Source organism: Eurypyga helias, unplaced genomic scaffold (assembly GCF_000690775.1).
Source record: "Eurypyga helias isolate BGI_N326 unplaced genomic scaffold, ASM69077v1 scaffold3346, whole genome shotgun sequence".
Taxonomy (NCBI): Eukaryota; Metazoa; Chordata; class Aves; order Eurypygiformes; family Eurypygidae; genus Eurypyga; species Eurypyga helias.
Window position 1 is genome coordinate 389 of NW_010254493.1, and position 13,619 is coordinate 14,007.

General features: G+C 45.0%; 1 protein-coding gene across 1 annotated transcript in view; it reads right to left on the reverse strand.

The window, feature by feature from the left end:
- Positions 1-2,792: 2,792 nt before the first annotated feature.
- Positions 2,793-13,619, reverse strand: part of DSTYK (dual serine/threonine and tyrosine protein kinase) — a gene marked incomplete at its 5' end in the record, with an annotated part of 16,973 nt that continues 6,146 nt past the window's right edge. Inside the window, 11 exons of the mRNA XM_010152985.1 lie at positions 2,793-3,085; positions 4,143-4,277; positions 5,390-5,504; positions 5,992-6,105; positions 6,274-6,406; positions 7,102-7,258; positions 7,508-7,637; positions 7,925-8,101; positions 9,155-9,238; positions 9,608-9,882; positions 12,328-12,991. Of these exons, the coding sequence (XP_010151287.1) occupies positions 2,898-3,085; positions 4,143-4,277; positions 5,390-5,504; positions 5,992-6,105; positions 6,274-6,406; positions 7,102-7,258; positions 7,508-7,637; positions 7,925-8,101; positions 9,155-9,238; positions 9,608-9,882; positions 12,328-12,991 (2,172 nt within the window). The remainder of the gene's footprint in view (positions 3,086-4,142; positions 4,278-5,389; positions 5,505-5,991; positions 6,106-6,273; positions 6,407-7,101; positions 7,259-7,507; positions 7,638-7,924; positions 8,102-9,154; positions 9,239-9,607; positions 9,883-12,327; positions 12,992-13,619) is intronic.

Below are 13,619 nucleotides of genomic sequence, written 5' to 3' on the forward strand. Positions count from 1 at the left end.
GCTGGCAGCAAGATGCAGCAAAAGCAGCATCCCACTGCCACAGCCCTCCAGCCCATTCCCCCACCCCTGTAGTGTCACGTACATTTGCTCCCAGCTCATCCCACTAAGTGCAGTGTGAAGGAAAGGTTTACAACAGGCCCGGGGAGTCCAAAACGCAGAGCAAGTTCCCAGCACTGTCAGGCTGTCACTGACTCTTCAGGCGGAGCCATGGCAGCAGGTAAACCTCAGACCTTTGTAAACAAAGCTTTTTTCCAAAATCATTTAAACCCGGATCTCCACTTCAGACACGCAGGATGGGAGAGCAGAGGTTCACTCCTCCCTGTTCACCTGCATCAGCCTCTGAGATTTAGCGTAAGTGGCGACGATCCCAGTACGCGCTGGTTCATGCCCACATGACAGAAGCCAGTTCACTGCCTGGTTACAGGCGGTACGATGCACAAGGTACAAGTAGCCTCGCACACCTTAAAACTGCTGAAGGTGTTTGTTATGGCGTGACTGAGCGCTGAAGGCAGCCCTGTCTGGGAGGGGAGTAGCTGCTCAGCTTGGACTGCCTGCGGTCAGTACCACTGTCAATTTACAGTCTGTGGAACCTTTCAAATTCAGTAATTTATTCACCTTGTTTTCCTTGCTCTAAGGTGTGGGTGGTGGGAGAAGACTAGTTTTAAAGATAAACAGGGTGTTTTGAGAGATTTCACACAAGTTCAGTCACAAAGACTTTATACCCAATGGGAAAGAAAATGCAGTGAAGTAGCTGTACTGAGTTTGGGAAAAAAAATCTGCAGATCTGCAACTCCACACATGCAAAAAGACAGACCAGATGGAAAGAAGATATCCAGGCAGCTGCAAACCACAGTAAAAAGGCATCAGTGAAGTGGCTGGAGATGGCTACACAGGAAAAGCTATACAAGACGTGTCTGGAATTGCATATACAGAGATTAAAGTTTTATTTGTACATTTATTATTTACACGAGCTACCTCTGTTCATTGCAGGAGACTGACCTTGACCCTCCTAGTTTTAAATAAGGTTACTAACTGCCACGCACAGTAGAACGGAGTTAATACTGTTAGTGTCACTGGTGGGGTGAGCGTGCACCGCGACGCCTACCGATGCTACTTTGGAAAAGTAGTCGTCCTTCTGCACGTGGGGTTTTTGGCTGCTGCGCTTTCAGCTAGAGCAGCTGGCGAGGCTGGATCTGTAGAACCATGCTGGTAATGCCATCACACACCAGAAAAATGCCCACATGTGCAGGTAAGTAAAAAAAAAAGTCTTTTTATATATATAAAAAGCATTAATTCTGTTTATTGCACAAAGAGAGGAAGATTTAAACTACACTAATACTGCAGGGTTACTTATCCCTTTCCTTTGTTCAAGCTGTTTAACAGGCAGGGTATTGGTTGCAGTTTTGCTGTATACTAGCCAAGAAATTCCAGCAACAAGGTGTAGTAATTCCACATGCCTACACTACTTGGGATGCAGCACGCTAGCTTTTCCTGGGAAACAAAGCCAGCGCGTGCCCATCCCCTGCAGCTGGGAGGAAGAGTAAACCCAGGGAGAACTTGCCAACTCAGTATTTTCCTCATGTAGTAAACAAGGTGCATTTCCTATTTCAGGAACGTTCAGAGGTACGTTAGGATCAAGCAGTCTTGCCCCAGAAAGGCAGAAGGCAAGGGTGTTTTTTCAGCAGCCCTCCTGCGAGGGCAGCAGGACCGCCTCAGCCCGTACCTTCCCTGCGCAAAGGATTCCCTGTCCCCCCTCCCCCCGTTTGTTCATTCTTTTCAATACAGCCAAATTTGAGATCCCAGAGTGGAACAATCAGGTGAAAGGACACAGCCACAAGACACAGCTACTGCAGAATGAATGACCTGGTTTCCCTCGAGTATGCTTTCACCAAGCATGTGACTTTAAAAAAAACCAGCTGAAACCTTATCTTTAAAAAAAAAAAACCACACATCTTGTCGTAGTTAGCACAAATTTAAAACTGTCATTGCCTTTACAGCTAATTCAAACTCCAAATTTAATTAAAATGAATTGGCATTTTCCCCCGTGGACAGTCATTAGTTGTAATGACTTTATGTTTTGGTATTGCAATGTAATCGCGGAGCAGCCTTCCGTTTTACCAGAAGGCCGTAAAAGAAAGGTCAGGTTTCTTCAGACATTCAAATGACTATTACGAAGCAAAGTTACCAGAAAAAGAGCTTGTTTACAGAAGTAAGAGGTGAAGGGTACACAAGAGATAAATAGCTTATAACTCGGGGTATTTGCACTGCAGTGGAACAGTAGATAAACCCCCTTAGGTAAAACATGGAAGCTTCGCTCCTGTCAGTGTAAACATTTTGAGTGTTGCAAGAAGCCAGAACAGACAGATGCTCTCAGCTTCTGAACACTTTCTAGCCTAGAGCCTCTGCTTTCTCTTTCCTCTCTGACCGCACTGTAATCGGTGCCGATGGGTAAGCGATTGGGACAGTTACATGTGGACCGAAGGCCACTCGGGGCCATCAGTTAATGGGAAGAGTTTTTACTTTACTGAGTAAAGACTGTCACAATCAACTCCTAGCAACGCAGACGCTACCTGGAACACACAAGATGCTTTGCTTGGTATTTGTGTGGGATTGGCAAAAACCCCTTTCAGTTCAAGGGCGTGGATTTTTCTCTTATTTGCACAACTCCACAGTAAAAGCGGCAGCGGGGTAACTAGCATCAGTGGGGTGTACCAGGGGAGGTTTCTCCGGCCGCTGCTCAAGGTGGAACATCCCCGGGGTCTCACCGCTGTGAGCAATCTTCTGGTCGCTATTACCTGTCCCACTCGTGTAGGCCAAAGAGCTACGCGCGAAGAAGCCACCTGCAGAGTTAGGGTTCAGAGCTCTCCCACAGTTAAAAATTCTTCTGTGCTTCCTTCTCAAGTAGAGTCATCCAAGCCTTTGTTTGGGTGCTCAGAGCTCGACTTGCAGAGCCTGTCCATGATCCCCTGCAGCATAGGCTGAACGATCCCCAAGAGAGGGCGCTGGGAGGAGTCTCCATCCCAACAGGCTTCCATCAGCTGCCAGCATTCCTCGTCAAACACCGGAAGTCGCTCCGGGCGAACTCCTGGGAAACAGGGACCTGGTTAACATCAGCACACCTCAAATCTGAGGGAAACGATGCTCGTTACGTTGGTGCAGGCTGAAGTGACCAGAGTGGACTGTCTGGGATCTAATGCTCTTGATAAAAGCTCACATTTCAGCAGTGCCACCAAGATGTCTCTGGGAGCATTGCTGAAGTCACTCAGGAGGTCAGGCACACTCCCAGAGGATGGCCAGCACCAGAGCCTCCTCTTTCCAACCATTCGGGAGCAAAAGGAGTACCCTCCTCTCTAAGAAAACAAGCCATGTCCCCCCACCTCCACTCATAATGGTGTCTTTGGGAGCAAGTTCATCTTGAGAACAAGCGGCAAGCGCAGCCTTCTGACCAAATACAAGACTCGCTCATCCGAGTTAATCTTCTTCACATAGCGAGCGCAGCTTTCTGACCAAGACTCACTCATCCGAGTTAATCTTCTTCACATGAGAAGGGGAGAGATTACAGACAGAACTGACGACACAAAGTAGTGCAGCATTCCAACAGCATGAAGGGTTAAGCTACCACGAAACACAGCACCACACTACACCTCCACAGGCCTAAGTTCGTATTTTGGGGAAAAACTAGGTGTGTTTTACTCAACATGGGGCTCATCAGTGACAGCTTCCCCAGCATGCTGCACGTTGAGCACTGGGAAGTACAGATCTCCACTGCCTCCAGAAATTGCAAGGGATTAAACATTCTTCAGGGGATCATGCCTGGCTGGTTCTGGGCTCTGGTTTACATCATGAAGTGTTACAGTGCTTTGCACGGTTTAAGCGGTGTGCGAGCGCAGCTCCTGTGACACTACGGCAAGGAGGTGGTTAACTAAGCCTTTTCCTACTCCTGCTAATTTTAGTTAGATTTTCAGTAGGGTGTGCCCAAGTTTAGTTAGATAAACGTTACACTTCAGACTGTCAGTGAGGCAATACAACTTGTATTTTTACCTTTCACAGTCACAAGAGGGTAAAAATGGGGTTCTCTCACCTCCTCAAATTTTACTCAAGCATAAAGTATCAACCAATAGAGTTCAAAGAAGCATTTGTACCTCTTCTCACATTGTTCCAAAGGTGATCTTTGCTTGCACATCTCTCAAAAGCCTCTGGTAACTTCACATGTCCCGAACAAATGTACCAAAACAGAATGCCAAATGCATAAACATCCACTGAGTTATCATACTTTCCTGCGACAAAAATACATTTGATCAGCAGGGCAAACATCTTCATCACTGCAAACCGAGCGGTCTGAGAGCTGATTTCAGCGTTCCACTTCCTCAAATTAAAACCACAACTTCATTGCCAGAAGGCAAGGCTCGTATGAAGCCTAGAAACGTATCAGGAAGCACTGCCAAAGATGGAGGGGTAAAAGTTAAGACCTTCCAATTCTCAGAGGAGTTATACCCTTAGCGTGTACCAGCAGTTCCTGAGCTGAGGGTTGTGGACCACTCTGGGGTATTTCAGAGACTTGAACACAAACATTTGCAAGACTGTCAGTTCAGCTCAGCTCTGCTGCCCCAGAGTCTGACAGAACTAACACCGGTCTCTCAGTACAGTAGTTTGGGAAGTACTGATTTAGACCAGGTCCACCCACTGAATATTGATAATAATTAATACTACTAATAAATATTAAGCACAGTGAGTGCCTAAGGGCTAAGCCAATGCTCACCTCCCAGATCAAGGTCTAGCCCACTAGTCACGAGTATTTCACTGTTAGTAGTGAGAACCCCTGAATACTATTGTCTAAATTAAAGACAAATAGGGATGCTTCAATTTGATTGCGGTCTGATCAAAGCAGGGACGGCATCTCGGACCAAAAGGGTTCTGCTAAGTGTGGCATGGACCTCTAAGTGCTACTGTAAGATGCTTGCTCTGTGAAAAAAGCTTAGCGAGCACCTGCCAGAAGCACGATGCTCAGTGAATCTGAACACACTCCACATGTTCGTAACAGCTTGCAAATTCCTTACTTGGTATCTACACAAAAAACGGGGGATCCCGTCTCAAGTACTTGTCTATGGTAGCCAATTTTTTCAGCTTCCTAATCGCTAACAATTTAACTTTCCAGTTGCAAGAGTATTAATCACTTTAGCAAAGCTTATGAATCCCACAGTTCTCTTTCAAATAAAGAAAAGATTTAAGACTGAAACTTAAAGGAAAAAATACATACTAGGCATTGCACGCAGGTAGTCTTCTGATTTATTTTAAATTGTCCCTCATAAGCAAGATGAGATATTAATTCAAAGCAATGGCCTTCAAAATTCAAGCCAAAGAGAGTAGTGGATTCAGTCAACAAGCATACCTGTAAAGAGCTCAGGAGCCATATGAATGGGTGTGCCTACAATACTGCCAGACATCATGGCTTCTGGTTTGCAGAACCCCAAGTCAGTGATTTTGGCTCGATTCTTTTTGTCAAGCTGTAGAAGAATTCATGCACAGGCAGCTGATAACCATACTTCTCACTTTCAATACTGCATTTTAATATTAAGGTTTTAAACTCTGTTTCTGTTTGAAGGGTTGGACATTTGGTTTTGAGTACAATTCTCCGATTTCTTGGCTGATCTTAGACATTTACCTAGCTAAGCTCAGTAATGAGACATGCCTTCACTTGTCTTCTACGCAGAGGGTGTGGTTGGGATTTAACAGAACTGGGAACTGGAAGTCCTACTTGTAGCTCAAGCTCTCCACCTTCAAGAGAAGTCACTCTACTGCTCCCTTTCCCCTAGGCTTTCCACCTGAGAGTTAGGGACACCTCCCTGCAGGGCCAGTTGTGGCTAACGATACCACAAGTTAAAAGATCCTGTGTGAACAAAGCTATTCCTTCACTTAGATAAGCTTCTCCCTCCCACAATAAGGGCCTCATAAAACTTCAGGATTAGCCAGATACAAAAAACTTTTCCTTACCAAAACATTTTTAAGTTTGATATCCCGGTGCACAAGTCCCTGACTGTGAAGATAACGGATTCCTTCAACTACATCCAAGGCAATCTGTAATCGTGTTTCTAATTCTAGCCCAGCCTGGAGAATAAACAAACAGATTTAATTCCTACAAGTGAAAGTTACTTTTGTTTATTTTAATTTGCCAAGAACACTGAAAACGAAGCAATTTTAGCTTTGCTTTACAGATTGATATTTAGTTCTGGATTTTTAAATGTATATACACATACACAAACAGATTGTTGTTACCTTTAGTCCCGTATAGAGGTCCCTGTGCAACCGTTCCATGATCAGCAAGACGGCAATGCTGGAGCCTCCTCCATAGCCGTAATCTATCACAGAACCGTGGAGATGTACGAGCCGCTCGTGTGTCTGCAGAGACCTAGAGAAAGTTCAGAGGGAGCTGGTCACTTGTGTCCTTCCCTCCATCCCAGGCCAAGCCTCCCACGTAAGGAAAAATGCCCAGCAGCTGCTGGTTTAGTAGAACAAGATACACCTACAGCATGTACCATACGGTAAAAATTCACAGCACGCCACCATTGGGGGACCGTAACGATCTATAGCTGTCTGATCCAATTAAACTCAAGGAAGCCTATAAAGATTGTAGTACCAAGGAAATACTGCCTTATTTCAGCTGTCTGTGCTGCAGCAGCTGTTTACTGAAAAAGAACTGGTTTCTGCAGTGCAAACCCATCATTTTCTTTTGTGAACTTACGACAAAGAGGGACAATTCAACACCAAAAAAAAAAAATGCAGGAGAACTGTGTGGTATCATACTCTCAATTCTATTTTACTCCACAAAACAGCAAATGTTTGAACAGCAGACACTGGAGAATCAGATTAAGGCAGGAAGAAGCACGTCTGCCTACTATTCTGTACCTGTTACATTCCTGCAGTGGCACTGGCAAGCTGCCTTGCCTTTGCCAGACATGGAAGCTTAGCACTTGAGGAGGCCAAGTCACTGACTGCAGAGCAGAACTGCAGTAAGCTAGGTTCTACCTATGCAAATAGCGTTGGTTTGCAGCAGTGAAGTTCAGGAGATCTGTGTGGAATGAGAAAACCTCTTACGAGACACACCTCATATAGTGAAACTCAAGTGCAAGGTCATTCCAGTGCTTCTCGTCTGGAGGAACAACAGATTTCAGCGCGCATGGGAAATGCCCTCCCCAGCTGTCACACAGGTAGACCACGCCATACTGTCCTCGGCCCAGCTCACGGCCCAGCTTGGGTTTGCCTGTGAGGCACAACATTCATTTAGTCAGACATTAAGACATGTTTCTCTTCCCGTACACCATCAGGCTGGCAGCCCAGAGCCTGTCACAGACCAGCAGCTGAGCAATTCAAGGTACTCTGTATGTGTCAGACGGAGTCTTGCTGAAGTAGCTGAGCAAAAAGCAACACACCCCTCCTACTCCTTTACACCCACGGACTCCTTCAGGAAGGAGCAGAGGATAATACAGAGAACATCAAGCACAATGCTCACCATGCAACAGCACATCCTGGAGGGACCTGCTCTCCAGCGAGAGCCGTGCTAGCCGAGGAGCATGATCCTTGCGCACCTTCAGCCACAGGTCTTCTGTTTTTTCCAGCCTGCCAGAATGGCCGTCTTCTAACTACAAGAGATATCACATATACACTAATCCTGCCTGGTCTGAAGGCCTAGTGTAATGAGGTTGAGGGTCCTTGCACAACTGAGTGGAGATCCTACTTAAAGCATGCCAAGTTTAAAACTAGCAGCTCGTATCAGGGCACTCACAACAGCTCTGCCACCTCTACCCTACAGAATGGCAATGGTAAACTGTGCGAGCTGCTCTTTTAGCGCTCTCTGCAATTAAAAATCCTCTCTCTGTAAGTAGCTATGTACAAAACTGGTTCCTTCTCAACAGCTCTACGTGCTCACCTGTCGCAGAGAAGCTGCAAAAGCCTCATGGGAACTGTTCAGCCTGGTCCGGAACTGGCTGCAGATGCTCTTGGCTAACTTGGATGCGCTGAGGCTCTCGATAGCATCCTGAGCAACTTTCCTCTTCCAGTCACTGGTGATGGCAGGTGGGCTGACCCATGTAATCCGCTGGATTATCTGATAAAACGGGAAAGAGCTAAGGCACTAGCACAAAAAAATCAACCCCCAAAGGGTCAGTTGATTTATTCAGACTGCTTAAAAACCTTGCAATAATGCAGTCATCTGCACACAGCTTTGGGCTAAATAGTTAACTTAGAAAACGACGAGGAATTTGGAGGTCTTGATCACAATACTGTACACACACTAAGTAAGAGATTTGAGTTTTTCCTGAGTATCTGCTCAGTTCACTCCTACAAGCCAACCATCCTTTCACGTCTGACCAAGAACATAGACAGGCAAGACACCCACCACTTGGAAAACCACACAGCTGTGGTGCAGGTTGTGGGCTGGGACAACAGGCAGCAGAAGCAGTAACCCAGAGACCCAGGAATAGAGATGTTCCTAAACTGGTGAAAGCTCCAGTGAAGCCGCGTTTTGCTGGACGGACACACTGTCAGGGTGCGGAAGTCCTGGGTGTCAGTATGCACCACTTCCCTTGAATTGCTGGGTGATTAAATGTCCTGCCCCACCCTTCTTAAGAAGCCACAGCAACCCAAGTGCTGCACAGCCAGTCTGGATCCTTTTCCCAGGCTGAAGGAGGAATCTGAAGGTTTGTTACCACTCAGTCTGCACTGCACCTACTTGGGAAAAACTCTCGGTCCTCTCACCCATCCACACAAGGAATCTCAAGAGGGAGAAGGCAGTAAAAGGTCATCAACAGCTCAGAGCAGGAACTTCAGAAAAGATGAATGCTTTAACAGACAGAAATTGAAAACAAAGACCTGAGGAAATCTGGTCTGCTCTGGAAGGAGAAGAGTGAATTGACCTGACCAGAGATACACTGCAAAATAAGTAAACAAACCCACAAGAAACCTCCAAACCCAAATAAACAACCAGCTACACAAAACAAGTAGCAAGAGTTTCAAAACACTGATCATGGTTCTTTTGCTGTTTCAGAACAGAAACAAAACACTAAAGAGGCCCTGTGAGTATTCACATTATTCTTCACTTCAAAAAACATTTCACTCTATCATTTACTTCTAGTACATGTCACTGTAAAGATGCCGATACCTGTTTGATCTGTTCCCACAGCATCCTGGTTACTGTTGAGCCAGAGTGGAAGGTGACTTCAACATGATAGGCTGCGTTTAGGATCTGGAAAGCAGGGGAAACTTGAAAGCATGGGAACATTACAAGCTCTAGTCACTAGAAAATTTGCCAGACCCTATGAAAATGAAAAAATAGATACTATATGGGATACTCCATGATTCACTTGGTTCAATTAATTTATTGTATTAAGCTCATAAGTGTTTCTAGGCTATATAGAGATTTAGGAAAGGTAAGTACTAGGCCTTTAAGTGACTGTTCCCCAGTTTTAGCACCTCCCTCAACAACACCAGACCCACACAGACTCCAGAGCTGTGTTTCGCTAATTTCACTGAGCATCTTGGTCTCCTACCACCATTGCTGGATCAGGATAAAGACAATTAACAATATCCTAGACAGCCTTTTAAGCCACCATACCTGTTTGAGATAATTGCTTGTGATGTGTACAGAAACATCCTTTGACTTCTCCAAACTCCTTGCAGGGTGTACTGAAACCTCCCAAGACTCCTCCAGGCTCTTCAGACATCTCTCCAGAGTCCCTACAAAGCTCTCTCGCAGGTAGTCCACTGAACTAATTAACTTGTTGGCAACTGCTTGGTTTAATCGAGAAATAATCAGTTCCTGAATTTGCTTAATGCAACACTTTATGTCCTTGGAACTAACAGGTTCCCCATTCTCAGGAATGATGATATCTGCGAAAAGAGAAGAAAGAGCCATCTTTTGTATTCAACTTATCCCTGGTTTTGAGTATTTTGCAAAGGAGCTACAGCACAGCCCCAGTCCTGCCAGGTTCTGCTCCCAACACCTTCACTAATTTGCTCCTTCAGAGGTTCATTACTTTACAACCAGGTGATAGAAACACTGTTTGCTTCAGTTTGTAAGTCATTAAAAAAAAAAAACCCACACAAGCAACAGAAGAACACAGGTACTGACTATAGCAAAGGATTGCATTTTTGCCAGCCTACCTGCCTACTGCTATAATGCCAGTTTTCCTTGAGGTCCCAAACCCAATCCCACAGACCTTCAGTAATTTGGTATTCTGTGACAAAGTACTAAAGCGTTAGAGTAGCTCCAGCAATGCACAACCGGTTACTCCGGTTTCAATGAAGCTAAAAATCACACCTGACCAACGTGGAAAATAATCTGTTTGCTTCCATTCAGCAGTGTTGATTTTCCAGGGTACTCCACTCTCACCTGATAGTCTCTGTACAAGCATTCTGTATCTACTACGGGGTTAGAGCGGTACAGTGACAAGTCAACTATTAAATTCAACAATTAAAGGACAGAAGCACAAAGCTGTCTTTCCATTTAAAGAAGTACAGCTCAGGAAATTCTTCCAGGCCATGCTGCAATCCACAAGCATTGCTGGATGCTGAATGTTAGGAAGAAAGTGAGGTAACAGCCACCTGACTTTTTTTCCCTGGTACCTTGAAGATACTGATTACAACTTGGTATTTTTAAACAAACACTGAGCAATCACTGCTCACGCACTGTCACCACCCCGAGCAATTCTGCATTACTACCAGGAGATTAAGAACTTGGCTCTGGATTTTGGCCAACAGTCTGGCCTGCTCAAAACAAATCCAGTGATCGGCAGATGGCATTAGCTCCTCAAAATAACACGTTCCTTCTTTTAGGATATTTCTTCAAATACTGGTAGCCAACAAGAGGCTACACTCTAAGTGGTATTTGTTGTGCAAATAAACATTCACACATATTTTCTGCACGTATTTTATCTCGTGCTGCCCCTAAACATACTCCTGCACATGCAGAATCCTGAACTCTGCAGTGCTCCAACTCCGTAAGGAGTGGGACAGACAAAATGCAGGAATTCTTACCCGTCTGGATAATGAAGAAATAGCAGCCCTACACAGGTAGGATTAACACACTCATACTGTTAGCATATGCTAATTTTGATTTTTTTTTTCCCCAGCATGCAAATAGGTTATGCTGCAATTAAAACAAGCTCTTTATGAGGACTAGATTTTGTATGGCCACTGCAAAGCAAGCCTTTCAAGAAACAGGAAAGATCTTATCCATTTCCCACCTTCAGAAGCAAAAAGATCTGGATCCCATCCTGCAGGATTAACATAATCCATCATTTCTCCTCTTCGTCCCAGGAGACAACTCTCCCATTTGAAATTGGGATCAAGTAATTCAAGACAAGCAGAATTATCTAGAGTTCTGGACACGCTCACATGCCCCAGAAGAGCATTCAATTCACAAGAAGTAATTTATTCCAAACCAACAGCCTGGAGTGGCTTCTGATTTTATTTTAAATAGAAAAATCTTTCCCCATCAGCCCAGTGAACTGCATTTCCTCGGCACAGATGTGACTGTTGCTGTAAACCGCTGCTTAGTGAGCAGAGGAGAAAGCTGTGGAGTATCAACCTACAAATCTTCACTCTGATGTGTACGACAGACCAAATATTCCCACAGACAAAATTTGGACAGCCTCTCACCCTTCACAGCTTACACATCATTCTTTCTGCTTCCAGCTCGTGTGTTCCTGGAAGTTCAGTACTAGATGTAGTGAGAATTTTCACATTTCCCAAAAACACACAGTAAATGCCAAGCGTAGGCCTCAGGAGCATGAAGCATTGTTTTGATATTTTTAAGAAGGAAAACCTTACCTTCCCAGAAGGGTTTCATTTTCAGAGGTTCTATGCCAAAAGTCTTATACAAACATCTCACAGAAACCAAGCAGAAAGTACAAAACAAGCCCTTCACCGCTAAAATTCAAACAGCCTTTTTCCTTAGGACAGATTTATTCCCAAGTCTCAACACATCCACTGAGGCAAAGTTGAGTTATTTTCTTCTTCAGCAGAATAGGGAATTAAAGCAGAGAAGTACAATACTCTAACCCAGAACACTGTGCAGCAAGCTCCAGGGGGAAAAACGTCTGACTCATAAGAAACCAAGACATACTGTGTTCAGGCCTCTCATTTAGGGACAGTGGTTTTTACCCAGGAGATACATAAGGAATTCTTCTGCAGGATTAGTTCTGAATTTTCTTGCAAAGCCACTTGTCTAGACTGCCACTCAACTGTCCCTCAGCAGACAGCAGATACCACCCCGCCACTCTCCTCTAAAGCCCCTAACCTCTTCAATCCCGTTACTCTCCTGCCAGTAGTTACCTTTGAATTCCATATTAGAAGCATCTTCCAAGAGCTCCTCTTTCATATTGCTAAGAGTCTCTATGATCATGTCCTTCATCTCCTCTTGTTTGCGGTTGGCAATGTTCATCAGCGACTCAAAGAGCTCGTTCTCCTTCCTGCGGGTATACTCCAGCCTCTTGGGAGTGATCTGCAGGTCTCGCTGCATGTCAAAAGCCTGATTGATGAAGATGTTCAGGCAGCGGCAGTGCACCTCATTTAAACCGGTAGCTGCTTCCACGAGATGCTTCTGAAGCACCTGCCTGGAAAAAGTGCTTAGGAGACGGAGCTTCTCCAACTGCTCCACCAGCATGCTTTGGGCATCAGCATCGGGAGCGGGCGCTCCACAGCTGCAGTGGCTGGTACTCAGGTACTCCAAGTCCATCAGCTGGTAATAAAGGGAGGACTTTTCATTATCAGTTTTTTTGGGAGAGATCAGGTCAACCCCTGACTCGGGCACTTTGAAGAAGAAAATGGGCAAAGAGAAATTCCTTTTGATTTCGCGCAGTTCGTTCTCATCTGATGAGGAAAGTTCAGCCTCGCTGATGGCAAAGATGACAATAGGCAAGACCTGGTTCACGTACTCTCCCAAGGTGGCTTCAGCAGACTGGAATCCACGACACGGTGCTACCACAACGTCCACTTCCTAGCAAAGGAGGAATTAAAAAAAAACTAGGTTTGTACAGATCCTTTTAAAAACTGGTACATGCAGAAATGCACCGTAATTCATTCCAAGTGCAAAACCAGAAACGTTCAAACCCTTTAGAACAGCTGTAGTCTCCCACACAGCATCATGCTTTAGTACACAGCCTACCTGCAAGGCTGATGACAGCCCTCTTGCAGGAAAAAAAAAAAACTCTTATTTTGTACCAAGTGCCTTTGCATTTTGGCCTAGTTCAGAACAGAACTTGGAGTAAGTGTCCCCGGTCAGTGCTATCGCAGAATAGCTGTTATTCTTCAGCTTATAGCCGCCCCTTTTTGCAACACCCTCTCCCATTGATGTTTACCAGATCTGTAGCTCTTTGAGGAGGTATTAATGCTGTCAGTTTTCAGTGCAGCTTCCAACAGCAGAAACAAGCCACAACTGCCAAAACAAAGGCAGCACAACAACAGATTCCAAAGAGTTCGCATCCAAAGGACAGACAAGGAGGAACAGATGGTTGTGACAAGCTTAGTTATAACTTCCTTCAAGTCCAACCAAAACCTTAGGAGATTTATTTTATTTACTTATTTTCTTGCTGCACGGAGTCTCACTGCTTGGGTCATACATTCCT